Source organism: Coregonus clupeaformis, unplaced genomic scaffold, assembly GCF_020615455.1.
Source record: "Coregonus clupeaformis isolate EN_2021a unplaced genomic scaffold, ASM2061545v1 scaf0707, whole genome shotgun sequence".
In the NCBI taxonomy this organism is placed as follows: Eukaryota; Metazoa; Chordata; class Actinopteri; order Salmoniformes; family Salmonidae; genus Coregonus; species Coregonus clupeaformis.
In genome coordinates this window covers 127,015-154,183 of record NW_025534162.1, presented here as the reverse complement: position 1 = coordinate 154,183, position 27,169 = coordinate 127,015, and the positions used below count along the sequence as shown (strand labels likewise).

General features: G+C 44.4%; 2 protein-coding genes and 1 long non-coding RNA gene across 4 annotated transcripts in view; 1 reads left to right on the top strand and 2 right to left on the bottom strand.

The window, feature by feature from the left end:
* Window positions 1-16,955, top strand: part of LOC121558836 (B-cell receptor CD22) — a 42,586-nt gene extending 25,631 nt beyond the window's left edge. For both annotated transcript variants that reach the window (XM_045216426.1, XM_045216427.1), the window contains exons 7-17: window positions 3,375-3,662; window positions 3,997-4,308; window positions 4,463-4,732; window positions 10,114-10,380; window positions 11,004-11,085; window positions 12,050-12,122; window positions 12,256-12,425; window positions 12,714-12,771; window positions 12,998-13,101; window positions 15,125-15,203; window positions 16,217-16,955. In XM_045216426.1, coding sequence (XP_045072361.1) covers window positions 3,375-3,662; window positions 3,997-4,308; window positions 4,463-4,732; window positions 10,114-10,380; window positions 11,004-11,085; window positions 12,050-12,122; window positions 12,256-12,425; window positions 12,714-12,771; window positions 12,998-13,101; window positions 15,125-15,203; window positions 16,217-16,468 — 1,955 coding nt within the window. In that variant the 3' untranslated portion in view covers window positions 16,469-16,955. The remainder of the gene's footprint in view (window positions 1-3,374; window positions 3,663-3,996; window positions 4,309-4,462; window positions 4,733-10,113; window positions 10,381-11,003; window positions 11,086-12,049; window positions 12,123-12,255; window positions 12,426-12,713; window positions 12,772-12,997; window positions 13,102-15,124; window positions 15,204-16,216) is intronic.
* Window positions 16,956-20,735: 3,780 nt separating this feature from the next.
* On the bottom strand, window positions 20,736-22,587 carry LOC121558837. Its single transcript, XR_005998613.1, has 3 exons — window positions 22,503-22,587; window positions 22,296-22,365; window positions 20,736-20,819 (listed from the first exon to the last, which is right to left on the bottom strand). It is a non-coding gene; the product is annotated as an uncharacterized LOC121558837 (long non-coding RNA).
* Window positions 22,588-22,663: 76 nt separating this feature from the next.
* LOC121558835 (B-cell receptor CD22-like) lies at window positions 22,664-26,025 on the bottom strand. Its single transcript, XM_045216425.1, has 6 exons — window positions 25,744-26,025; window positions 25,388-25,651; window positions 25,011-25,277; window positions 23,406-23,675; window positions 22,995-23,300; window positions 22,664-22,689 (listed from the first exon to the last, which is right to left on the bottom strand). The coding sequence occupies exons 1-6, from the start codon at window positions 26,003-26,005 to the stop codon at window positions 22,664-22,666; spliced, it is 1,395 nt and encodes a 464-aa protein (XP_045072360.1). The 5' UTR covers window positions 26,006-26,025.
* Window positions 26,026-27,169: the final 1,144 nt, after the last annotated feature.

The following is a 27,169-nucleotide window of genomic DNA, read 5'->3' as shown; positions in this document are numbered from 1 at the left end:
TGTGTTAACGCACTAAACAGATAATTCGTGTCCGTGTCTAGTTCCTTTCATAACGCAGCAATAATTAAGCGTTGGCTAGCTAGCACAAAGATATTGTATTTAGCTGCTACAGTACTGCTAGCTAGTAGTGTTGGCTAGCTAGCAATGGCTGCTGTGTTGACTTTGTTTGGGAAAAAAAAAACGGCGTCGCTGCGAACGAATGTAGGTGGCTAAAATTATATTGTATTTAGTTGCTATAGTACTGCTAGCTGGTAGCGTTGGCTAGCTAGCAATGGCTGCGGTGATGACTTTGTTTGAAAAACGGCGTCGCTGCGAGCGAGTGTAGCTGGCTAGCTAACCTCGATAGTTACTCTATACTACACCTTTATCTTTGATACAAATACAACTATGTAGCTAGCCAACATTACACTAATCAAATCGTTCCATTGTAATGTAATGTGTCATATTACCTGTGGAGCGAAGTACAGCATGACTACTCACCTCGCCTACCGAACTAGCACCAATCTATTTTCCCCTTCACATAATGTTGGTTAACCCAGAACATATATATATATATATATATATATATATTGTGATGTCACGAGAGGCTGTGTCCTGGAGGGACGTTACATCCCCCTGAGGTGGCTGCAAACCCAGACAGCTATGGCTCCATCTGCTGGTATGGTCGGGAACTCCAACCCTCTGTGGCCAATCTTCCCACGCAGCTGAAACCAATCAGGGGCTGATAGGCTGGAGTTGTTTTTGGAAGGGAAGGGACACGGTCTGGAGGGGGCTCGGGGAAGGAGAGAATTGTGTTATAATTTCGTTAGTTGCCGAAGACCTTGAATAAAAAAATCCTTGTTTTGGTTGAACCTGGACTCCTTGCACTACTTGGGCAACCCCGCTGGAAGCGGTAGCCTCTCGTGGCATCACAGATGGTGGTGAATACGGGCACGCTCAAGCGTTAATAGTGCATGTCAGAGGAGGATACCGAAGGTTTGATCACCCAGTTTTCCAAGTTGGCCGTAGGCTCCCCGCCGACTGAAATGGAGGACATATTGAAAGCCCTTGTTGCTGGCCAGCAAGCCCAGATGCAAGCAAACGTGGCTCTCTTGGAGGAGCAAAAGACAGCCAACCTTCTGAAGGCAGAGGAATTGCAGTTGCAGAGACAGATGGTTGTCCAAAATACCCGCCCAATAAAGGCAAGTGACTTTATATCTAAGATGGGAGCTACCGATGACATTGAGGCATACCTGCATGCATTTGAGGCCACGGCCACTAGGGAAGCCTGGCCCAAGCAACAGTGGGTTGGTCTGTTAGCCCCCCTTCCTAACCGGGGAAGCGCTGAATGCTGTCCGGGACCTGGGCCCTGACCAGGTTACTGACTATGATGCCCTGAAGTCTGAGATCCTCAGCAGATATGGACTCACAAAGTTTGGTATGGCCCAGCGCTTTCACAGTTGGACCTTCCAACCAGACCAACCTCCTCGGGCGCAGATGCATGAACTTGTCCGAATCGCAAGGAAATGGCTGGATCCGCAGAGGAATACAGCAGCGGCGGTGGTGGAGGCCGTTGTGGTGGATCGTTACCTACGCGCCCTGCCTTATGAGGCAAAACGGTTCATCAGTCAACAGGCCTTGACCACGGCTGATCTGACCGTGGAAGCTGTGGAAAAGTACCAGGCCACCGCGGAGATGCTGAATGCTTCCCGAAAAGACCCCAGGAGTGCGGCCCCACCACAAATGAAAAGAACCCGTCCAAAGGACCCCAAGGTCTCGAACCCAGCCACGTCAGGACTTATCCCGGCTCCAGGGGGAGCCAGAAACCAGGCGGGTCCAAGAAGAGTACACCAGGAGGGGGAAACTCGACAGTGTTACCGGTGTGGGGAGATGGGACATATCTCCTGGCAGTGTGGGAAACCAGCCGAGGAACCTATGCCCACTGCGGAGTCCTCCCGCTCAGCACCCACACACCGTTTTGCCTCGCTCTTGGGAGTCGTAGATGGCGGCCCCGATCGACCCCCCCACCTGCCCGGTAACTGTGAATCACCATGATGTGGAGGCCTTACTGGATTCTGGTAGCCGGGCCACCCTGGTGCGTAAGGATTTGGTGGGCCCAACGTGTCTGACCCCGGGAAAGTCCTCCCAGTTTCCTGTGTCCATGGGGACACCAGAGAATACCCCATTACTGAACTTACAATGACCAGCACACGGGGAACCATACACACGACGGCGGGGGTGGTTGATTCCCTCCCCGTCCCTGTCCTAATTGGACGAGACTGCCCAGCCTTTTACCCACTCTGGAGAGAGTCTCAGGAGAGGATAACCCGAGTACCTCCGAAACGGAGAGGCAAGACTCATCCTGGGAAGGCTCCGGTGCAATCCTCCGAATTACTCACTCCCGCCCGGGCTCGGATAGGGATGGCAGGTGCCCAGACCGACACAGAGACGGAGCTACAGAATCTGGACAAAGAACTGTCTGGTCTGAAGGGGACCGCTGAGAGGTATCGTTTGTTAAAGCAACAGTTAGACATGAAGACAGAAGAGTTAGATATCCTCCAGGCTAAACTCCAACAGAGCTCCTTCCATAAGCAACAGGAGGAGCTGGAGAGGCTGCGCAGGACCATCGAGGAGTGTGAGGAGACCCTGCGCAGTAGTAAGGAGGTCCAGAAGAAGGCAGAGGAGAAGTACAAGGTGTTGGAGAACAAGATGAAGAATGCGGAGGCAGAGAGAGAGAAGGAACTGAAAGCTGCTCAACAGAAGCTAAACTCTGCTAAAACCAAGGCTGATGCGTTCAGTAAGAAACTCAAGGAGAGACCCCAGAGACCGGCACTGTACAACACAGCACCAACTCACCGGATGGAGTGGAAACAGCCGAGGGCTGGCAAGCACCACGGCAATGCGGACGCCCTCTCCCGGCGTGATGCCTTCTTCGCTGCCTTTACCCCGACGAGGACGTCGGTCCCGAGGAGGGGGATGTGTGATGTCACGAGAGGCTGTGTCCTGGAGGGACGTTACATCCCCCTGAGGTGGCTGCAAACCCAGACAGCTATGGCTCCATCTGCTGGTATGGTCGGGAACTCCAACCCTCTGTGGCCAATCTTCCCACGCAGCTGAAACCAATCAGGGGCTGATAGGCTGGAGTTGTTTTTGGAAGGGAAGGGACACGGTCTGGAGGGGGCTCGGGGAAGGAGAGAATTGTGTTATAATTTCGTTAGTTGCCGAAGACCTTGAATAAAAAAATCCTTGTTTTGGTTGAACCTGGACTCCTTGCACTACTTGGGCAACCCCGCTGGAAGCGGTAGCCTCTCGTGGCATCACAATATATATATATATATATATATATATATATATATATATATATATATATATATATTATCCGTTATCTTTTGCAGATGTTCCAAGAAACACTCAGATCACCCAAAGTGGAGGTTCCCATGACAACCAGGTGAAGGCGGGCTCTCGGCTAAATCTCACCTGTATGGCTGATGCCCATCCTGCCCCCAGTAGCTACACCTGGTACCACAGTAGTGGAGTACCACAATGGAGACTAGTTTCACCCACAGGCCACACACTACTCTGGGATAGGGTGGACGTAACAGACGAGGGGTGTTACATTTGTAGTGCCACTAATGACATCGGCACGGGACAGAACAGCAGCAAATCATGCTTCAATGTTCTATGTGAGTATTATTCATCACAGCTGTAAAGGCTGTTCTTATTGTATAAATGCATCCAGATCTCATATCATAGCCTCCTCTTACTCAGTATCTGAGCACTGCTGACCCCGTTTCCCCTCTCAAAAATAATAGGTAATAGATTAATAGATAATATATACAATATTTTGGCTAGCTTATTCATGATTACTTAAATTGCAGCCTGTATATTCTCTTATGTTTGTGTTCATATTTGAAATATGCATATTGTATCTACAGTCCTCTGACAAACATTTGAATAGGTACAATTTAAATTTGAATAGGTGGTTATTTCAATGTGAGTATTATTTCCTCTCCACAGACGGCCCAACCAAACCAGTGCTTTCTATGATGCGTACAACCCAGGAGGGCCGACTGGTTAGTATCAACTGCACCGTGCAGAGTTTCCCAGTCTCTCAGCTCACTCTGACATGGACCCCCCGTCCATCTGGCTCACCTATGTCTAGCTCCCCTCTTCACATGCAGCCTCAACCAGTTCTTGGGTTCCTCCAACGTTCTACCAATGTTGTCTGGGGTTCTTTTAATGTCACATTCCTGCAAGGAGGGGTTTACACCTGTAGAGCCCAGAACTCTGAGGGGGTTAGCAGCACAGAGCAGGAGCTGGAGGTCACATGTGAGTACAATGCATCATCACCATCATCACCACCATCATCATCATTCTACTATCATTATGATTAAATAGTCAAACATATTCAATTTCCAACATAACAATTCTGCTTATAATCATGTTTTTCCATGATGCTTTCTCTCTGCTATGATTCCTACAGACAGCCCCAAAAATGTGACGGCCTCTGCTCACCCTGACACGGTCCTGACTGAAAACAGCCAGCTGGTTCTTACCTGCACTGCTCGTTCCAACCCCAATACCACCACCTACACCTGGGTTCAGATCAGCACAGGAGAGACCAGGATAGTGGGGCTGGTCCAGAAGTTGACGGTGACGTCCATAACCCCGTCCCATAGTGGACTGTACAGGTGCACTGCCCAGAACACCTTAGGAACTGGGAAATCCCAACAGGTTGAAGTTAAAGTCAAGTGTGAGTACATCTCTGTTGCTGCTTTATGACAACTACCCCAAAGACAAACTGTATGCCCTATGTAGATCTGAGAGGAATGAATAGGCGTTATCAATAAGGTGATAATTCCACCTGGCCTCCACCTGGAGGGAGATGCAGCGCTCCTAGTGGCCGGGGACTTTAATGCAGGGAAACTTAAATCCGTTCTACCAGCATGTTAAATGTGCAACCAGAGGAAAAAAAACTCTAGACCACCTTTACTCCACACACAGAGACGCATACAAAGCTCTCCCTCGCCCTCCATTTGTCAAATCTGACCATAACTCTATCCTCCTGATTCCTGCTTATAAGCAAAAACTAAAGCAGGAAGCACCAGTGACTCGGTTAATAAAAAAGTGGTCAGATGACGCAGATGCTAAGCTACAGGACTGTTTTGCTAGCACAGACTGGAACATGTTCCGGGATTCTTCAGACAGCATTGAGGAGTACACCACATCAGTCACTGGCTTCATCAATATGTGCATCGATGATGTCGTCCCCACAGTGACCGTACGTACATACCCCAACCAGAAGCCATGGATTACAGGAAACATCCGCACTGAGCTAAAGGGTAGAGCAGCCGCTTTCAAGGAACGGGACTCTAACCCGGACGCTTATAAGAAATCCCGCTATGACCTCAGACGAACCATCAAACAGGCAAAGAGTCAATACAGGACTAAGATTGAATCGTACTACACTGGCTCTGACGCTCGTCGGATGTGGCAGGGCTTGAAAACTATTACAGACTACAAAGGGAAGCACAGCCGCGAGCTGCCCAGTGACACAAGCCTACCAGACGAGCTAAACCACTTCTATGCTCGCTTCGAGGCAAGCAACACTGAAGCATGCATGAGAGCACCAGCTGTTCCGGATGACTATGTGATCACGCTCTCCGTAGCCGATGTGAGTAAGACTTTTAAGCAGGTCAACATTCACAAGGCCGCAGGGCCAGACGGATTACCAGGACGTGTACTCCGAGCATGTGCTGACCAACTGGCAAGTGTCTTCACTGACATTTTCAACATGTCCCTGACTGAGTCTGTAATACCAAATGTTTCAAGCAGACCACCATAGTCCCCGTGCCCAAGGACTCTAAGATAACCTGCCTAAATGACTACCGACCCGTAGCACTGACGTCTGTAGCCATGAAGTGCTTTGAAAGGCTGGTCATGGCTCACATCAACAGCATTATCCCAGAAACCCTAGACCCACTCCAATTTGCATACCGCCCCAACAGATCCACAGATGATGCAATCTCTATTGCACTCCACACTGCCCTTTCCCACCTGGACAAGAGGAACACCTACGTGAGAATGCTATTCATTGACTATCAATCAATCAATCAATTTTATTTTATATAGCCCTTCTTACATCAGCTAATATCTCGAAGTGCTTTACAGAAACCCAGCCTAAAACCCCAAACAGCTAGTAATGCAGGTGTAGAAGCACGGTGGCTAGGAAAAACTCCCTAGAAAGGCCAAAACCTAGGAAGAAACCTAGAGAGGAACCAGGCTATGAGGGGTGGCCAGTCCTCTTCTGGCTGTGCCGGGTGGAGATTATAACAGAACCATGCCAAGATGTTCAAAAATTTTCATAAGTGACAAGCATGGTCAAATAATAATCAGGAATAAATCTCAGTTGGCTTTTCATAGCCGATCATTAAGAGTTGAAAACAGCAGGTCTGGGACAGGTAGGGGTTCCATAACCGCAGGCAGAACAGTTGAAACTGGAATAGCAGCAAGGCCAGGCGGACTGGGGACAGCAAGGAGTCACCACGGCCGGTAGTCCCGACGTATGGTCCTAGGGCTCAGGTCTCTCAGTTGGCTTTTCATAGCCGATCATTAAGAGTTGAAAACAGCAGGTCTGGGACAGGTAGGGGTTTCGTAACCGCAGGCAGAACAGTTGAAACTGGAATAGCAGCAAGGCCAGGCGGACTGGGGACAGCAAGGTGTCAGCATGCCCGGTAGTCCTGACGTATGGTCCTAGGGCTCAGGTTCTCAGAGAGAAAGAGAGAACGAGAGAATTAGAGAGAGCATACTTAAATTCACACAGGACACTGGATAAGACAGGAGAAGTACTCCAGGTATAACCAACTAACCCCAGCCCCCCGACACATAAACTACTGCAGCATAAATACTGGAGGCTGAGACAGGAGCGGTCCGGAGACACTGTGGCCCCATCCGAAGAAACCCCGGACAGGGCCAAACAGGAAGGATATAACCCCACCCACTCTGCCAAAGCACAGCCCCCGCACCACCAGAGGGATATCCTCAACCACCAACTTACAATCCTGAGACAAGGCCGAGTATAGCCCACAGAGGTCTCCACCACAGCACAAACCAAGGGGGGCGCCAACCCAGACAGGAAGATCACGTCAGTAACTCAACCCACTCAAGTGACGCACCCCTCCTAGGGACGGCATGAAAGAGCACCAGCAAGCCAGTGACTCAGCCCCTGTAACAGGGTTAGAGGCAGAGAACCCCAGTGGAGAGAGGGGAACCGGCCTGGCAGAGACAGCAAGGGCTGTTCGTTGCTCCAGAGCCTTTCCGTTCACCTTCACACTCCTGGGCCAGACTACACTCAATCATATGACCTACTGAAGAGATAAGTCTTCAGTAAAGACTTAAAGGTTGAGACCCGAGTCTGCGTCTCTCTCACATGGGTAGGCAAACTGTTCCATAAAAATGGAGATCTATAGGAGAAAGCCCTGCCTCCCGCTGTTTGCTTAGAAATTCTAGGGACAATTAGGAGGCCTGCGTCTTGTGACCGTAGCGTACGTATTGGTATGTACGGCAGGACCAACTCGGAAAGATAGGTAGGAGCAAGCCCATGTAACGCTTTATAGGTTAACAGTAAAACCTTGAAATCAGCCCTTGCCTTAACAGGAAGCCAGTGTAGGGAAGCTAGCACTGGAGTAATATGATCAAATTTCTTGGTTCTAGTCAGGATTCTAGCAGCCGTATTTAGCACTAACTGAAGTTTATTTAGTGCTTTATCCGGGTAGCCGGAAAGTAGAGCATTGCAGTAGTCTAACCTAGAAGTAACAAATGCATGGATTAATTTTTCTGCATCATTTTTGGACAGAACATTTCTGATTTTTGCAATGTTACGTAGATGGAAAAAAGCTGTCCTTGAAACAGTCTTGATATGTTCGTCAAAAGAGAGATCAGGGTCAAGAGTAACGCCGAGGTCCTTCACAGTTTTATTTGAGACGACTTTACAACCATCAAGATGAATTGTCAGATTTAACAGAAGATCTCTTTGTTTCTTGGGACCTAGAACAAGCATCTCTGTTTTGTCCGAGTTTAAAAGTAGAAAGTTTTCAGCCATCCACTTCCTTATGTCTGAAACACAGGCTTCTAGCGAGGGCAATTTTGGGGCTTCACCATGTTTCATTGAAATGTACAGCTGTGTGTCATCCGCATAGCAGTGAAAGTTAACATTATGTTTTCGAATAACATCCCCAAGAGGTAAAATATATAGTGAAAACAATAGTGGTCCTAAAACGGAACCTTGAGGAACACCGAAATGTACAGTTGATTTGTCGGAGGACAGACCATTCACAGAGACAAACTGATATCTTTCCGACAGGTAAGATCTAAACCAGGCCAGAACTTGTCCGTGTAGACCAATTTGGGTTTCCAGTCTCTCCAAAATAATGTGGTGATCGATAGTGTCAAAGGCAGCACTAAGGTCTAGTAGCACGAGGACAGATGCAGAGCCTCGGTCTGACGCCATTAAAAGGTCATTTACCACCTTCACAAGTGCAGTCTCAGTGCTATGATGGGGTCTAAAACCAGACTACAGCTCAGCATTCAACACCATAGTGCCCTCTAAGCTCATCACTAAGCTAAGGATCCTGGGACTAAACACCTCCCTCTGCAACTGGATCCTGGACTTCCTGACGGGCTGCCCCCAGGTGGTAAGGGTAGGTAACAACACATCTGCCACACTGATCCTCAACACGGGGGCCCCTCAGGGGTGCGTGCTCAGTCCCCTCCTGTACTCTCTGTTCACCCATGACTGCATGGCCAGGCACGACTCCAACACCATCATTAAGTTTGCCGACGACACAACAGTGGTAGGCCTGATCACCGACAACGATGAGACAGCCTATAGGGAGGAGGTCAGAGACCTGGCCGTGTGGTGCCAGGACAACAACCTCTCCCTCAACGTGACCAAGACAAAGGAGATGATTGTGGACTACAGGAAAAAAAAAGAGGACTGAGCACGCCCCCATTCTCATCAACGGGGCTGTAGTGGAACAGGTTGAGAGCTTCAAGTTCCTTGGTGTCCACATCACCAACGAACTATCATGGTCCAAACACACCAAGACAGTCGTGAAGAGGGCACAACAAAGCCTATTCCCCCTCAGGAGACTGAAAAGATTTGGCATGGGTCCTCAGATCCTCAAAAAATTCTACAGCTGCACCATCGAGAGCATCCTGACTGGTTGCATCACCGCCTGGTATGGCAACTGCTTGGCCTCCGACCGCAAGGCACTACAGAGGGTAGTGCGTATGGCCCAGTACATCACTGGGGCCAAGCTTCCTGCCATCCAGGACCTCTATACCAGGCGGTGTCAGAGGAAGGCCCTCAAAATTGTCAAAGACTCCAGCCACCCTAGTCATAGACTGTTCTCTCTGCTACCGCACGGCAAGCGGTACCGGAGTGCCAAGTCTAGGTCCAAAAGACTTCTCAACAGCTTCTACCCCCAAGCCATAAAACTCCTGAACAGCTAATCATGGCTACCCGGACTATTTGCACTGCCCCCCCACCCCATCCTTTTTACGCTGCTGCTACTCTGTTAATTATTTATGCATAGTCACTTTAACTCTACCCACATGTACATATTACCTCAACTACCTCAACTAGCCGGTGCCCCCGCACATTGACTCTGCACCGGTACACCCCTGTATATATAGCCTCCCTACTGTCACTTTATTTTACTTCTGCTCTTTTTTCTCTCAACACTTTTTTTGTTGTTGTTTTATTTTTACTTTTTTTGTAAAAAATAAATGCACTGTTGGTTAAGGGCTGTAAGTAAGCATTTCACTGTAATGTCTGCACCTGTTGTATTCGGCGCATGTGACCAATAAAATTTGATTTGATTTGATTTGAGATTAACCATACTGTTTACTGCAATCCTCTCAGATCTACATTTGGGATCAGAGTGATCATTTCAAATGGGTCAGGTTCTCTACGACTTTCTGGAATAAAGACTTAAGTGGTTATTTGTGTGGAGCCTGAACTTATCTCCTTCTAATACTATAACTAAAGACAATTCAACACAAGGAAAACGCAAATGCGTCTCTGTATTCAAATGTACAATAATCATTTTCTTCCATTATTTTCCATCACAGATGCTCCAAAGCTCACCGAGGTCATTCACAACATGACCAATAGGTGGCAGAGTGATGGGGGGAGCCCTGTGGCACTGACCTGCCACAGTCACTGTTACCCCCCTGTCATCAGCTACAGGTGGTACAGGCTGGTCGAGGAAAGGGAGCATTTCATCATCAATCACCAGAACATCACTGTCCACCCGGACAAGCCTGGGACGTACTACTGTGTCGCCACCAATAAGATGGGGGGGAAAGAATCAGAAAGAATCCAGCTGTTTCTCAACCGTGAGTGCATAGAGACTGACAGTCACTTTGGAAAGTCAATAGAGTACAGAAGTGTGACTTATTCACAACTGATTAACATTTTTCCCTCAGTATTTCTATCTCACTTGTGAGATTCATATGATGCCTACACTCTTAGAAAAAAAGGGTTCCAAAAGGTTTTTGGGCTCCCCATAGAATAACCCTTTTTGGTTCCAGGTAGAACCATTTTGGGTTACATGTAGAACCCTCTGCAGAGGAGGTTCTACATGGAACCCAAAAGGGTTCTACTTGCAATCAAAACAGGTTATTCAAAGTGTTCTCCTATAGGGACAGCCGAAGAACCCTTTAAGGTTCTAGATAGCACCTTTTTTTTCTAGTGTAGCATATTTCATTCTCCCCCTGATATGCTACCTAAATTTATGAATCAATGATGATACAGGCCTTAACCAAACATCCTTCAAGATGTGAAATTGATTGTTTGCATACAGTAAGAAAGTATAGTATGTAACAACACATAGGTGGTATTGGTATTTAAAGTCACAGTTCCACACAACATGCCAAAGACTGTAGCAAGAATGTCTCAATGGTCTAATATTGACACACTTCTCTGTCTCGTTTCTCCTCCCTCTCTTCTCTCCCCACAGGAAGTGTCTTCCATGTCCTCGCTCTCATCCTTTCTTTCTGCTGTGTTCCGCTTGTTCTTTTACTCATCTTTCTGGTCTACAGGTGAGTCCTCTGTCAACACTCACTCACTTCACTCCTCTTGTTTATAAAATATACACTACTGTTCAAAAGTTGAGTATCTGGAGCATCAGTAATTGTGGGTTCGATTACAGGCTCAAAATGGCCAGAAACAAGTCTATTCTTGTTCTGAGAAATGAAGGCTATTCCATGCGGGAAATTGCCAATAAACTGAAGATCTCGTACAACGCTAGACACTCTAATGTATTTGTCCTCTTGCTCAGTTGTGCAAAGGGACCTCCCACTCCTCTTTCTATTCTGGTTAGAGCCAGTTTGCGCTGTTCTATGAAAGGAGTAGGACACAGCGTTGTACGACATCTTCAGTTTCTTGGCAGTTTCTCGCATGGAATAGCCTTCATTTCTCAGAACAAGAATAGACTGACGAGTTTCAGAAGAAAGTTATTTGTTTCTGGCCATTTTGTGCCTGTAATCGAACCCACAATTGCTGATGCTCCAGATACTCAACTAGTCTCAAGAAGGCCAGTTTTATTGCTTCTTTAATCACCACAACAGTTTTCAGCTGTGCTAACATAATTGCAAAAGGGTTTTCTAATGATCAAATAGCCTTTTTAAATTATAAACTTGAATTAGCAAACACAACGTGCCATTGGAACACAAGACTGATGGTTGCTGATAATGCTGAGAGACTGGGCCTCTGTACGCCTATGTAGATATTCCATTACAAATCAGCCATTTCCAGCTACAATAGCCATTTACAACATTAACAATGTCTACACTGTATTTCTGATCAATTTTGATGTTATTTTAATGGACAAAAAATTTGATTTTCTCTCGAAAACAAGGACATTTCTAAGTGACCCCAAACTTTTGAACGGTAGTGTATATATTTCTTAACCATACATATTGACTACAGTTAGCAATGACTAGAAGCTCACCACAACACCACTGTTTGTATGAAAATATCCACTTTTTGTTTTGCGTTTTTCAGACACAAGAGAAACAAATTGATCCAGCAGGGGACATCAAATAAACTACCATGTTGTGTTCACTTTGGTTTTCTGGTACTGTTGCATTTCACAAATACTGCATTATACTCTTCCATTTATTCTGTAGTTCATTGTGTGAAAATCCCTAGTTAATTGAACATGTTTGTGGGTGTGTGTGTACCCCTATGCCTGTGTGTGTCATCATCAGGGCTGGCGTAATGGCACAAATGAGAACCTGGTGACTGAAGGGGGTGCAGCAGTAGCAGACCCCCCGGGGAGCAGCAGAGATCAGCTGTGCCCAGACGGCCCCTACCGCCCAGAGCCCTTACCCCAACCGCAGCATCCCCATCCCAGCAGGACGTCGTATCCAGACAGCACGTAATAGCATCGAGCATGGTGTCACACGGACAAGAGCACACACTGTAGACAAACACACACATAAGCACCCACATTTGCACGCACACACACACACGTCTGGATGGGCAGACATACGCAAGTCTCAATGAGTCCATTTTAGCAGGCCTCCCTCACTCACAATGGGATTCCATTATACTAGTTACTGTGGATCACCACTACTTGCTGTCTCAGTTTGAACATCTAAAGGAAGATATAGTCTACTTGTCAGTCTTGGAAGAGTGATTCAATTTGTTTGTTATTTCTTTAAAGGTCGACCTCTGACATACACACTGTGTACAGTGTTCTGAAGGTATCAGGTGGAAAGCAGGTGAGAGAAATCGAACAATGTTGTTGAAGGGGTTAAATTTGGAAGAAAGAGGCCTTTATATACTATAGCTCCACAGTTGACTATTTACAATCATTCAGTGTTCAGTATTCAGTACGTCATGAATGACTGAGCATAGCATATACATTGTACAGTTATGAATGAAGGGATGAATTAACTATTTCAATTCTTGACATTCTTTTTAATGCATTCCATCTCATCTATTCAGGGTCTTTCACCAAGCCATCCAATCAGAAACAAAGATGGACACACTGGACACACACAGGAACATGAAGTCAACTATGCCTCGTTGCAATTCAGGGGCCAGGAGATGTAAGATTGATATTTTTTCTGAGAATGTGGGGAAGGCAGATGAAACCAGGATAGGTTCAAATTAAAACACATCACATTGACAGCTACAGTACTGTATCCATTTTAGGGCACCCCCAGGCTCAAACCTAACCCTTTGAGGCTGAGGGTGTCCTAAAATGGACACCGTACTACAGTACCATAGAGAGCATTCTTCAGTCATTCCAAACAGTGAATGCATATGATGTGGGATTACATACAAATTACCTCAAATACAGTGGGGAAAAAAAGTATTTAGTCAGCCACCAATTGTGCAAGTTCTCCCACTTAAAAAGATGAGAGAGGCCTGTAATTTTCATCATAGGTACACGTCAACTATGACAGACAAATTGAGAAAAGAAATTCCAGATAATCACATTGTAGGATTTTTAATTAATTAATTTGCAAATTATGGTGGAAAATAAGTATTTGGTCACCTACAAACAAGCAAGATGTCTGGCTCTCACAGACCTGTAACTTCTTCTTTAAGAGGCTCCTCTGTCCTCCACTCGTTACCTGTATGAATGGCACCTGTTTGAACTTGTTATCAGTATAAAAGACACCTGTCCACAACCTCAAACAGTCACACTCCAAACTCCACTATGGCCAAGACCAAAGAGCTGTCAAAGGACACCAGAAACAAAATTGTAGACCTGCACCAGGCTGGGAAGACTGAATCTGCAATAGGTAAGCAGCTTGGTTTGAAGAAATCAACTGTGGGAGCACTTATTAGGAAATGGAAGACATACAAGACCACTGATAATCTCCCTCGATCTGGGGCTCCACGCAAGATCTCACCCCGTGAGGTCAAAATGATCACAAGAACGGTGAGCAAAAATCCCAGAACCACACGGGGGAACCTAGTGAATGACCTGCAGAGAGCTGGGACCAAAGTAACAAAGCCTACCATCAGTAACACACTACGCCGCCAGGGACTCAAATCCTGCAGTGCCAGACGTGTCCCCCTGCTTAAGCCAGTACATGTCCAGGCCCATCTGAAGTATGCTAGAGTGCATTTGGATGATCCAGAAGAGGATTGGGAGAATGTCATATGGTCAGATGAAACCAAAATATAACTTTTTGGTAAAAACTCAACTCGTCGTGTTTGGAGGACAAAGAATGCTGAGTTGCATCCAAAGAACACCATACCTACTGTGAAGCATGGGGGTGGAAACATCATGCTTTGGGGCTGTTTTTCTACAAAGGGACCAGGACGACTGATCCGTGTAAAGGAAAGAATGAATGGGGCCATGTATCGTGAGATTTTGAGTGAAAACCTCCTTCCATCAGCAAGGGTATTGAAGATGAAACATGGCTGGGTCTTCCAGCATGACAATGATCCCAAACACACCGCCCGGGCAACGAAGGAGTGGCTTCGTAAGAAGCATTTCAAGGTCCTGGAGTGGCCTAGCCAGTCTCCAGATCTCAACCCCATAGAAAATCTTTGGAGGGAGTTGAAAGTCCGTGTTGCCCAGCGACAGCCCCAAAACATCACTGCTCTAGAGGAGTGTCCAAAATAGGAATGGGAGGAATGGGCCAAAATACCAGCAACAGTGTGTGAAAACCTTGTGAAGACTTACAGAAAACGTTTGACCTGTGTCATTGCCAACAAAGGGTATATAACAAAGTATTGAGAAACTTTTGTTATTGACCAAATACTTATTTTCCACCATAATTTGCAAATAAATTCATAAAATATCCTACAATGTGATTTTCTGGAATTCTTTTTCTCATTTTGTCTGTCATAGTTGACGTGTACCTATGATGAAAATTACAGGCCTCTCTCATCTTTTTAAGTGGGAGAACTTGCACAATTGGTGGCTGACTAAATACTTTTTTTCCCCACTGTACATCATAAATTGATATTATCCTACCATAATGTAGTAATGTATTGAAACCACAACTGTGAAAATGACTGTAGTAGTCGACCAGAATGTACATAGGGAAATAACCTGATGAGACAACAAATATGAGTCAAACGCAAACAATGACACAACTTGTCTTCCAGGGGTAGCTTGGGTCCTAGAGACCAAGCGAGAGAGGATGACGTCTATGCTAAGGTTGCCAAGCCAAAACTGAAGGAAAAGGTCAGTCAACCGTAATAACAAATATGTGTACCAAAACATTGGACAACATCACACATTAGCCCTTATGCCATGAAGTTACACTGTAACTTCTTTGATCACAAGAATGTTATTATTCAGCTTTACACTGTAACTGCAGCTAAGATAGGCCTACATATAATGAGGGAATTTTAAGGAAGCTAGTCAAATTCTGCTTCAATTTGAATTATTTGTATAGTTACTCTGTAACCACATGATATCAGTTCAACTTAATATAAAGTTAAACCGAACATTGTGAATGGAAACTTTGAAGTGAAGGGTCATAATCACTTTGTTGCAAATCTACAAACAAACCAAAACTCCACTGTTACTTAAACAGGATATTGAGGTAAGAGTACACAGAGATCCTGTAAATTATGTAATTCTATTTGTGGTACATCTTACATAATCGTTTTGTGTAACACACAAACCTTAACCTTCAATTAACTGTATCATGATGATCCTGAGGCCATCAAGCCTGTGTTTAGGAGGCATTTCCTTATTCATTACCACTCATAGATGGCTAAATGTGTAGAAGGATGTTTGTACACCACAGGAGGCTGCTGAGGGGAGAATGGCTCATAATAATGGCTGGAATGGAGTGAATGGAATGGTATCAATCAAATGGAAACAATGTGTTTGATGTGTTCGATACCACTCCATTTCATCCTTTCCAGCCGTTACTATGAGCCCATCCTCACCAATTGTGGTGGCACCAGCCGCCTGTGTTGTACACTCAGTCCAGCAGCAGCAGAAGGGATCTCACAACATCAAAGGAAATGTGAAAATGACTTCATGTGTTTTACTCGACCTTGATGTTATCACTTGATAGTTTGGAAAAGGCAAATGAACTCGCACAGCCTTAAGATATTTGATAAGAATAATTTAGAAACAAATCTGACTGCCCAAGACAATTAATATTCTCCGGATTTACAAAATAGCAACATTCGAGCTGCTTCATTTGGAACCTTTTTGTATAAATCTCTTTCTATATTCAGACTGATAAGTGGGATGACTACGAGAACATTAAGGAAGTGTGTGCTCCGAAGCCCACCATCGAGCCAAACATGGACATGGAGACAGAGAGCAGTGAGGATGATGTGGAGATCAGCTACTCTGACGTCACGTTCCGAGCAAAGCCAGGACACCAGAGAGTCTGTAGTTCTCACCCTCATCACCGCAGGGCAGGCCACAGCAGCAGCTCAGATGAAGAAGACTACACAACCCAGTACTCTGACGTTAAAATATAAGAGGAAGTTTAATTCACAGTCAAAAATTATTATGGTTTATTTTTAAATATCTGTAAATATTTGTATCACACCTATATCTGGATTGTTAGCAATAAAAACACATTCAAGTACCGGTAGTTGCCTTAACTGTACTGGAATTACATGTCAGACAAGACCACAATGGCAGAAAACAGTATTTATTGACGGCAAAGTGGGTTTGAACATCGTGTGGTACATCAATGTAATGTGTGCTTATTTGGCTGTCAAAACAGAAACGCTTCACTGTTAAGTAATTGCCCATATTACAGGATGTGCTATTGTGTAGATGCTATGCAACTGACACCATGTCTTAATATTTGTTCAACATTGCAATGTGCATCATTACTGACTTCTGACTTTACATAATTACTGAATAATGCTGAAATTACTGACTGCTTTTAACCTGTATTCAGCTTTAAACATTGTAAATACATTTTCAATTACAAATAAAATAAAAACAATAATACAACATGTTGAAGTGATTCATAATCATCACACACATTTTGTGAGTTCATAAATACACATTTTCTGTAACAAGTTACAAATTCATAGAAGAGGAACAACTCAGCGAAAAACAACAACAAATATTACACTCTTAAACTGTTGAGAGGTGAAATTGAATTAATTTAAAATGTATGTAAGGAATGACACTAATCTATAATAACACAGTTAAAAAGTCAGAATAAAACACACTGCCTAGTGAAAGTCTACGCACCCCCTGCACAGTCTTCAAATTTTGCTGCCTTAAAATTTTATTTTAAAATGTATTACATTTGATTGCTTTCCTACCAATGTACACGACTTACTCCACATTTTAAAAGTGAAAGAAGAATTATATAACATTTTCCAAATTAATGAATAAAAAAAATAAAACAGAGCTGTCTTAATTACTGATGTCTTCACACCCCAGAGAAACCTCAGAGAAAATACTTGGTGGAAGCACCTTTGGCAGTCATTAGAGCTGTGAATCATTTTGAATTAGATTCTACCAACTTTGCACACCTCATAGGGCAACATACACACATTGTTTTTGTCAAAATTGCCCAAGCCCAGTAAATTTGGTTGGGAGTCATTGATGGACAGCAATATTCAAACCATGGGCTGGATTCAATGCATATCGCTGAAGTACCACGAAAGATCCGTTTAAAATGTTCATTTCTGATTGAGACGACATTTGCAGCATTTAACATGAATGCAGTCTCCGCGAACGCGGGAACATAGCCTTTACATTTCAATCGAGCTATAACACGGATCTTCTGGAGACAGTACAGGTGCATCAAAGCTGGGACCGAGAGACTGAAAATCAGCTTCTTGATTTGATTTTAATTTGATATGACTTCGGCGATATGGATTAAATCCAGCCCCTTGTCTCAGATTTTCAAGCAGATTTAAGTTAGGACTGAGACTGGACCATTCAGAAACACTCAACAGCTATTGGAAAGCCATTCTTGTGTGTCTTTGGCATTAAAACGCTGAAAAAGAAAACTCTATCCCAGTGTTTGGTATTCAGAAGAGTGAGGCAGGGTTTCCTCTAACTTTTTATCTGGGCTTTGCTCCTTTCATATTTATTTTGATCCTGACAAACTCCCCAAACCCTGCCGGGGACAGGCATACCAATAATACGATGTTGCCATCACAAACAGGAGGATCAACAACATTGCATTCACTCCACATTTCTGGCCTGTATGACAAAGTGAAAAGAAGAAAGCCTGTGTTAAAAAATCCACTCCAAATCATCCATTCTGTTTGCAACAAGGCTGTAAAGTAATACTGCAAGACAACACAGCAAATAAATAAATGTTTTGACCTAAATTAAAAACCACAGGCCAAATCCAGTACTAAACAAAACACAGTGAAACCCTATGTATTTTCAAGTATTGTGGCTTGTACTGACTTAAATCTGCTTGAAAATCAGAGACAAGGTTTGAATTTTGCTGTTCATCAATGACTCCCCAACCAAATTTCCTGAGCTTGAGCTATTTTGACAAAAATGGGTATGTGTTAATCTAAGAGATGTGCAAAGTTAGTAGAATCTTATTCAAAATGATTCATAGCTGTAATGGCGGCCAAAGGTCCTTCCACCAAGTATTACCTCTGAGGTATGAAGGCATAAGCAATCAAGACATCTTTGATTTTTTGTTTTATTAATTTGGAAAAAATATGTATAATTGCTCTTTCACTTTGAAAATGTGCAGTTGGTTGTGTAGCTCAGCAGGACAAAATCTAATGTATTCCGTTATTGGATTTAATTTTAAGCCAGCAAAATGGGAGACTATGCAAGGGATGTGCAGACTTTCACTAGCAACTGTAAATAACACAAGTTCTACTAAAACATTTAGTGAAGTTAAAAACTTGTTTCAATTATACAAGTATGCAGATACTAAAACTCAGTCTCTGGAAAATACACTACATTACCAAAAGTATGTGGACACCTGCTCATTGAACATCTCATTCCAAAATCATGGGCATTAATATGGAGTTGGTCAACCCCTTTGCTGCTATAACAGACTCCACTCTATAACAGACTTTCCACTAGATGTTGGAACATTGCTGCGGAGACTTGTTTCCATTCAGCCACAAGAGCATTAGTGAGGTCGGGCACTGATGTTGGGCGATTAGGCCTGGCTCACAGTCAGCGTTCCAATACATCCCAAAGGTGTTAGATGGGGTTGAGGTCATGGCTCTGTACAGGCCAGTCAAGTTATTCCACACCGATCTCGACAAACCATTTCTGTATGGACCTCGCTTTGTGCAAGGGGGCATTATCATGCTGAAACAGGAAAGGGCCTTCCCCAAACTGTTGCCACCAAGATGGAAGCACAGAATCATCTAGAATGTCATTGTATGCTGTAGCGTTAAGATTTCCCATCACTGGAACTAACGGGCCTAGCCCAAACCATTAAAAACAGCCCCTGACCATTATTTCTCCTCCACCAAACTTTACAGTTGCCACTATGCATTCAGGCAGGTAGCGTTCTCCTGGCATCCGCCAAAACCAGATTTGTCCGTCAGACTGCCAGATGGTGAAGCGTGATTCATCACTCCAGAGAACGCATTTCCACTGCTCCAGAGTCCAATGGCGGCGAGCTTTACACCACTCCAGGCGACGCTTGGCATTGCGCATGGTGATCTTAGGCTTGTGTGCTGCTGCTCAGCTATGGAAACCCATTTCATGAAGCTCCCGACGAACAGTTCTTGTGCTGACATTGCTTCCAGAGGCAGTTTGGAACTCAGTAGTGAGTGTTGCAACCGAGGACAGACAATTTTTACACGCTACGCTCTTCTGCGGCCTACCACTTTGCGGCTGAGCCGTTGTTGCTCCTAGACTTTTCCACTTCACAATAACAGCACTTACAGTTGACTGGGGCAGCTCTAGCAGGCCATTCTACTGCCAATGATTGTATACACCTGTCAGCAATGGGTGTAGCTGAAATAGCCAAATCCACTAATTTGAAGGGGTGTCCACATACCTTTGTATATATTGTGTATATAGAAATGAAAATCCAACTGATGAACAGACACTGTAGAATAACTGGTGTTTAAAAAAAGGTGGACATAGTGGCTCTTCAGTATGGAAGATGACGATGATGTCTCTGCAGTGCATTATGGGGGATTTTTCACAACCTTGTACTAGCTTATCTGCATATAAGCTTTACTCCCTCTATACAGCAGCTTACTATGCCTTCACACTCTCCTCCTCCTCCTCTTCCTCCTCTTCCTCGTCCTTCTTATCTGACTCAGGTTGTCCCTAATTTGCCTCAGATATGACCTGACCACGACATATGTTCCCATACGTTACCTCCTCTTCACCATTAGAGGAATCTTTCTGCTCAGAAAGCAGTGTCACCTCATCCGCTGCAGTTTCTGCTGTGTTGTGCTGCTCAGATTGTCCCAGTTGGGACTCCTGGACACTGAAGGCAGAACTAGTCACGCCCTGTAGCTCTGGCTGCCCAGAATACTTTGCAACTTCTTCTTCCCCATCACTCTTGTGCCCTGCCTGGGTTTCTTCTAAGACTTTAGCTCCATGCTCTTCAGCGTGATCCCCCTGCTCCAGAGCAGGATTGGCCTCCTTCTTCCCAGCCCCTCCCTCGATACTACCTGTGGAGTGCAGGCGGATCACGGCATACTCTGCCGTCTTGGAGGCGACTCCCCTGATCTCTCCCTCCCCCTCCCCCTGCTCGGCCACCTTGGCCTGGAGTTTGGACAAGTTCAAGTTGGCGTAGTGGAGGAGGTCTGTGTCGTCAATTTCCCTGTCCACTGTCTTGTTGGGCCCCAGGGCCTCCTCCAGCATGGCTTTATTGGCATATACATCGTCCTCCTCCTGAGAGAGGGTCTGAGGGGTAAGCATCACGTTAAAGGGGTTTATATGTTTACTGGCAGAGTTGTTTTTATGTGGACTCCTATTAGCTGTAAATTCCTGGTATCCACACAAAATACAATGCAAAATAATAATATGAGCAAATCAACCACTGGATAGGAAAGGGCTAGTTGTTAGTTGGTTGTTTACCATGAGATCCAGACAATATGGTTGCAAAAGACTCGATTACAGTAATGTACCACTCTAGCCTAAACTGACTTGAGTTCCTCTTCATGCACACTGTTGATGTTTGCATAGTCAAAAAAAAATTCAACCAGCCAAGCTACCTCCAATCTTTCACTGCAACAAAAATACCAGTGCTGAAATGTGTGCGGCATCTAGGATACTGTGCATTCGGAAAGTATTCAGATCCCTTCACTTTTTCCAAATGTTGTTACATTACAGCCTTATTCTAAAATTGATTTTTTTTTTTATAATCCTCATCAATCTACACACAATACCCCATAATGACAAAGCAAAAACAGGTTTCTGACACATTTGTGCAAATTTATGAAAAAAAGAAAACAGAAATATCACATTTATATAGGCATTCAGACCCTTTACTCAGTACTTTACTCAGCCTTTTGGCAAACTCCAAACCTTTTACTGAGGAGTGGCTTCCGTCTGGCCACTCTACCATAAAGGCCTGATTGGCGGAGTGCTGCAGAGATGGTTGTCCTTCTGGAAGGTTCTCCCATTTCCACAGAGGAACTCTATAGCTCTTTCAGAGTGACCATCAGGTTCTTGGTCACCTCCCTGACCAAGGCCCTTCTCGCCCGATTGCTCAGTTTGGCCGGGCAGCCAGCTCTAGGAAGAGTCTTGGTGGTTCCAAACTTCTTCCATTTAAGAATGATGGAAGCCATTGTGTTCTTGGGGACCTTCAAATGCTGCAGAAATGTTTTGGTACCCTTCCCCAGATCTGTGCCTCGACACAATCCTGTCTCGGAGCTCTACAGACAATTGCTTCGACCTCATGGCTTGGTTTTTGCTCTGACATGCACTATCAACTGTGGGACCTTATATAGACAGGTGTGTGCCTTTCCAAATCATGTCCAATCAATAGAATTTACCACAGGTGGACTCCAATGAAATTGTAGAAACATCTCAAGGATGTTCAATGGAAACAGGATGCACCTGAGCTCAATTTCGAGTCTCATAGCAAAGGGTCTGAATACTTATGGAAATAAGGTATATCTGTTTCTGCTTTGTCATTATGGGGTATTGTGTGTAGATTGCAGATTAATCTAATTTTTTAATCAATTTTAGAATAAGGCTGTAACGTAACAACATGTGGAAAAAGTCAAGGGGTCTGAATACTTTCAGAAGGCACTGTATGTAATAGGGTGTTCATGCACACACTTCTGTGAAATATGAATATCAACGCCTTTCCACATTGTTAGACTGTAAGCACATACACATGGGCAAAGTCGAAATGTTAGTGTAGTTCCTTACCTCATCAGTCACTATGAATTCTGCTGTGTCCTTCTGTGTTTTGTTTGGTGACTGTCTGGCTCTCCTATGCCTGAGAGCAAAACAACAGAGATAAGATAATGGCGTCAAATACCAGTCCAGACAAAAGTCGGACCAATCCAGACAAAAATCTATCCAAAGGTCTTTTACATTATCATGCCTGCCCTGGCCCCTGTGTCAGTCACTTACTTGCAGATGAGAAGCAGTGGGATACATAGGAGCATCATCACTCCTGCCCCCACAGCAGCCCCGATCAACAGAGAGAGAGGGTGGAAACCTGCACAATCACAACATAGAGCAAACAGGTGAGGTGCAAAACAACCATTCATTCTTTGTCTTAAAAATTATTCTTATTTGGCAATGTGAGAGCTTAGGACTATAAGGTTATATCTGCAAAAAGATGATTCTGAGATAATTGGCTTTAATGTTCCGAACCCTCATTGGTTTGAATGGTGTCAGCAATTTCTATCTTGTATTATTTTGAACTTAACAACATGAATACAGGTATTTTTACTATATACATAGAGAACATTGAACAGAACAAGGCTATGTCAATAACTCAATTTTGACAAAAATACAGATAGAACCTTATAGTCCCAAGCTCCTGAATGGTTAGTGGGACCGGGGAACTGTTAAGAACTAATTCTGGTGTAGAGCAGGACAAATGTCTCCTAAGTGTACCTTCATATGTTTTCATTGATGTTAAGTTAAATGAGAAGCTGTCAAAACCATCAGAGTTGGTGCTGAGGCAGACCAGACTCGGTATTTCCTCCTCCTGTGATTGGCGGATGGTGAGGGAGGTCCTCAGGCCTGCTCTGCCCATTGGCTCCTCCCTGATGATGGTGTTAGTGGAGTGATTGACAGATTCTCCAGCCAACTGCCACACCAGTGTGGGAGCAGGGTTTCCATGGCTATCACAGGAACATCTGATCTGAGATGTAGCTGAAATCCTGATGCAGCGAGAGGTGTTCAGGATCTCTGAAGCAACTAAATTGAACAGACAGGGAGGACACGATTGTTCTTAATAGTTCATTCACATTAATGAGTAATTGCTATTCATAATCAGTAGAATAAACACTATACAGTACATACATGTTACATCGATTCTGATGGCTTCAGAGTTCTGCAGTCCATGGACATTCTGAGCCTCACAGTAGTACTGTTCATTTGAAAGCCTGGTCACATTGAAGATGTTGAGGTCCTCTTCAGACCCTACAATGTCCTTCTCCCATCCCTCAACTCTGTACCAGGTGTAGTTCTTCACTGCTGGGTTGGCATTGCTGCTGCAAGTCAGAGTCACAGAGCTGCCCTCTGCTACTGAGCTAGAGGGACTGACTGACACTGAGGTGTTCTTGGGGGGATCTGGAAGAAAACAGTGCTGTGTTATCATAAAACATTACTGAGCATTATGCACTTCTCAACAGTGGTGTTAGTCTGTCCATACTTCCCATACGACATATCTGTAATTCTATACAATTAAGCCAGCTGTTGGCCAGATTCATTTGCCATACATAAGCCAGCTCCTCTCCACAATAAGGGCCAGACCTGGGTCGGCATGTGGATGTGGCCCAGTTACCACTTTGAATTACACCAGAAGTGGGCCGCATCTACCTTGATAGACTAGGTCTGGCTTTTTCATGGCAATGATCTGGCTTAGTTATGGCAATCAAACCTGGCCCACTTTTGGACCATAATTCCAAGTGTTAACTAGGCCACATAAACACGCTGGCGGATTGTAAATGTGGGCCTGATTTGGGCCATAATAATTTCGCTTTCTGGGTTTGTCTTTGGTAACCCTTCAGTTGAGATAAAACATAATATGTACCTGGGGGGGTGGGGGGTTGATCTGTAGAAATCTTGACTAGGAAATGCCAATGGCAATACAGAACAAACAGCCATGCATAAACATATTCACACTGCCATACAAACTGCACAACAGGCTTCAGTGATGGAGGGCCATTGACACACACACACACACACACACACACACACACACAGTAAAGTTTCATGGTTGTCACGCAACAGGACAATGGCTCGCTGTCATTGGACCAGACAGTCTGGGCACTGGCGTGAACCCATGACCCAGACGTTGGCCACACACCAGGTGTGGCTGGTCACAGCAGCTAGATGTGTGTGCCTCAACACAGAGTCATTCAACCAGTCATAAATAGACTGTTTATGGCATCTTGGTAACACAGCATCTTGGTAACACTTTACAATAAGGTTATGGATTAGCATCAACTATATTAGTGAAAGGTTCCACATGTACCATTTCAAAATGATGGCTAAGATATGACATGTTCCTTTACCATTAGTAAAGGTTTAACAAATGCATTGACACAATTTAACAATACATTATTTGATGCCAATTAATGTAGCCTTATGGTAAAGTGTTGGCAGCATCTTGATGTTTCTGTTTCTGTTCCTACACTAGGAGCTATACTGTATTATACCCAGGGATGGAAATTAAACTAGCCCGCTAACCCGTCGCTAGTACTTTTCAGACCGGGCTAGTAGAAAATGTGCCCGACTAGCCTGCCAGCTAGTGACATTTTGACTTTTCAAATATTACATGGCACATATTTTGGACCCAGACTAGTAAAAATTGCAGTCTACTCTCTTGGCTGGCCAGTGCCCAAAATCCTTAAATTCCATCCCTGATCATACCATTGCAAAAGTATCATGTATATAACTTACATTGAATATCCAGCTGAACAACTGTGGCTTTTTCCGTACCAAGTGCATGCAGTGCTTCACAGCAGTACTCCCCACTATCACTTGCTTTACTGTCTAAGGTAAAGCTCTCTCCAGATCCTAAAATGACAGCCTCAGTCCCATTGATTTTGTACCAGGTATAGTTCTTCACTGCTGGATTGGCATTGCTGTTGCAGGTCAGAGTCACAGAGCTGCCCTCTACCACTGAACCAGAGGGACTGACTGACACTGAGGTCTTCTTGGGAGGGTCTGGGGGAAAGAAACAATAGATATTGTATGTCAAGAGTCAATTTAGTGTGTGTTATGATGCTGGCTATAGTTGAAAATATTGTTCATATTTGGTTTCATTTTGTACATACACATCCCATCTAGTTGAATGACAGATGAGTTCTCTGTTCCATGATCATTGCTGGCTTCACAGTAGAAATAACTGTCATCTGCTGGTACCTGGACAGATAGCATTCTTCTAGCCCCCACTGTTGTGACCTGTTCTCCATTGACTCTGTACCAGTTGTAGCGCCCCACTGCTGGGTTGGCATTGCTGCTGCAGGTCAGACTCACAGAGCTGCCCTCTACCACTGAACTAGAGGGACTGACTGACACTGAGGTGTTCTTGGGAGAGTCTGAGGGAGAGTGCACACAAAGTTGACAAATTCTATAGAAATAATTAACTTACAATACATGAATCAAACGTACCATGCATGAATCAACTTACAAAGAACAGAGACTGTCAGATACGTTTTGGATGATTTATCACTCTTGCCAGCTTGTCGTTTGTACAACGCAGTGCAGGAGATCTTCTCTCCATGGTGGACATGTGAAGCAGTGAAGTTCAGGATAGAAGTTATGACTTGATTCGGAGTCTCCTGAGAATCCTCCACACTGTCACTCAGTGTGGGGGTCCAGGTCAGAGTTGGGGGGAGTGAGGGACAGGGGGCTGCAGCAGAGCAGATCAAACTCACTGAGGTCCCCTCCATCACATCCACTGTTGCTGGACTTAGAGTGGGTGTGGATGGATATTCTGAGGGAGTAAAAAAAACAACGTTTATTCCTTGATCAGTGCATTAAATACAGCCAGTTCAAACCTGCAACGTAAATGAATACAACACAGCACACACAACACAGAAGTAGCATATTCTAATGATACTCTACCTTTTACATCAATCGTGACTCGTTCTGGAAAATTTAATTTCAGAGCGTCACATTCAAGTCTGAAGTAAAAGTAGTCATTGGAATCAGATGTGAAGTCATTCAGGATTGTGGTGCATTCCTTCTGCTGCAAGTTCCCAGTTAGATTCCCTTGAATGATATTTAAGCCTGACCCTGTGAGACTAGAATCAAACACGTGTCCTCCTCTCCATCCTTTCTTCCATATTCCTTTACATGAAGCTGTGAGGAACGACTCATATCGAGATTCCAGTGTAAAGGAGCAGGGAATGGCCACACAAGATCCACTCAGAGAATCTATATACGGAGGCATCAGAGCTGCAAAGTCTAGGCACAGAACACCTGAAACACATACAACAAAATATTAGACTGGGTTGTTAGCTGGTAATGAAGGAATGCAGGAATCACATACATCTTTAAATAAATTACTAACTTTAAAGGATGGTTTACTTTTTGAAATGTAGGTTATTTTCAACTTCACTAGGGTGTTGTTGTTTCCTCCAAACCATTAAAACATTTGTTGGGTAGTTATTTAGAGATGTGCAGAATAATCTGGCTAGAATTTTGGGGGGATGTAGCAATGCTAGTAGAAATTGATTGTTTGAACTATCCCTTTAAAAGGACCAGTGCAGCCGTTTTATCTCAATATCAAATTATTTCTGGGTAACTATAAAGTAACTTACTGTAATAGGTTTCCATTAAAATTGTACTAAATAAACAAATTGGGTTTTGTTTTGCAAAAGAAAAAATATCAGGCAAGAATTTAGATAGGGAAGGGCACAAAAACGGTGCATTAACAGTGTGGATCAATCCACCTGAGCAGAGGAGGGATATGTCACCTTAAAACTAGCTGTTATTGGCAGAGAGGTTTGGAATGGTCTTTGTTATTGGTCTATTAATTTTATCCCCTGGTGATGTCACCAGGCAAGCCAAAACTCCACCCAAGCAAAACCTGCTGAGTAGAAGATCCAGCA

Bases quoted from the DNA above. Each gene is read 5' to 3' on its own strand.
- LOC121558835 (XM_045216425.1), bottom strand. From the start codon at position 26,005: ATGGAGGGGACCTCAGTGAGTTTGATCTGCTCTGCTGCAGCCCCCTGT. The intron at 23,676-25,010 runs GTAAGTTATATA...GTTTTCTTCCAG, and splicing joins TGTTCAGCTGGATATTCAAT to ATCCCCCCAAGAACACCTCA. The intron at 23,301-23,405 runs GTATGTACTGTA...TGTTCAATTTAG, and splicing joins CATCAGAATCGATGTAACAT to TTGCTTCAGAGATCCTGAAC.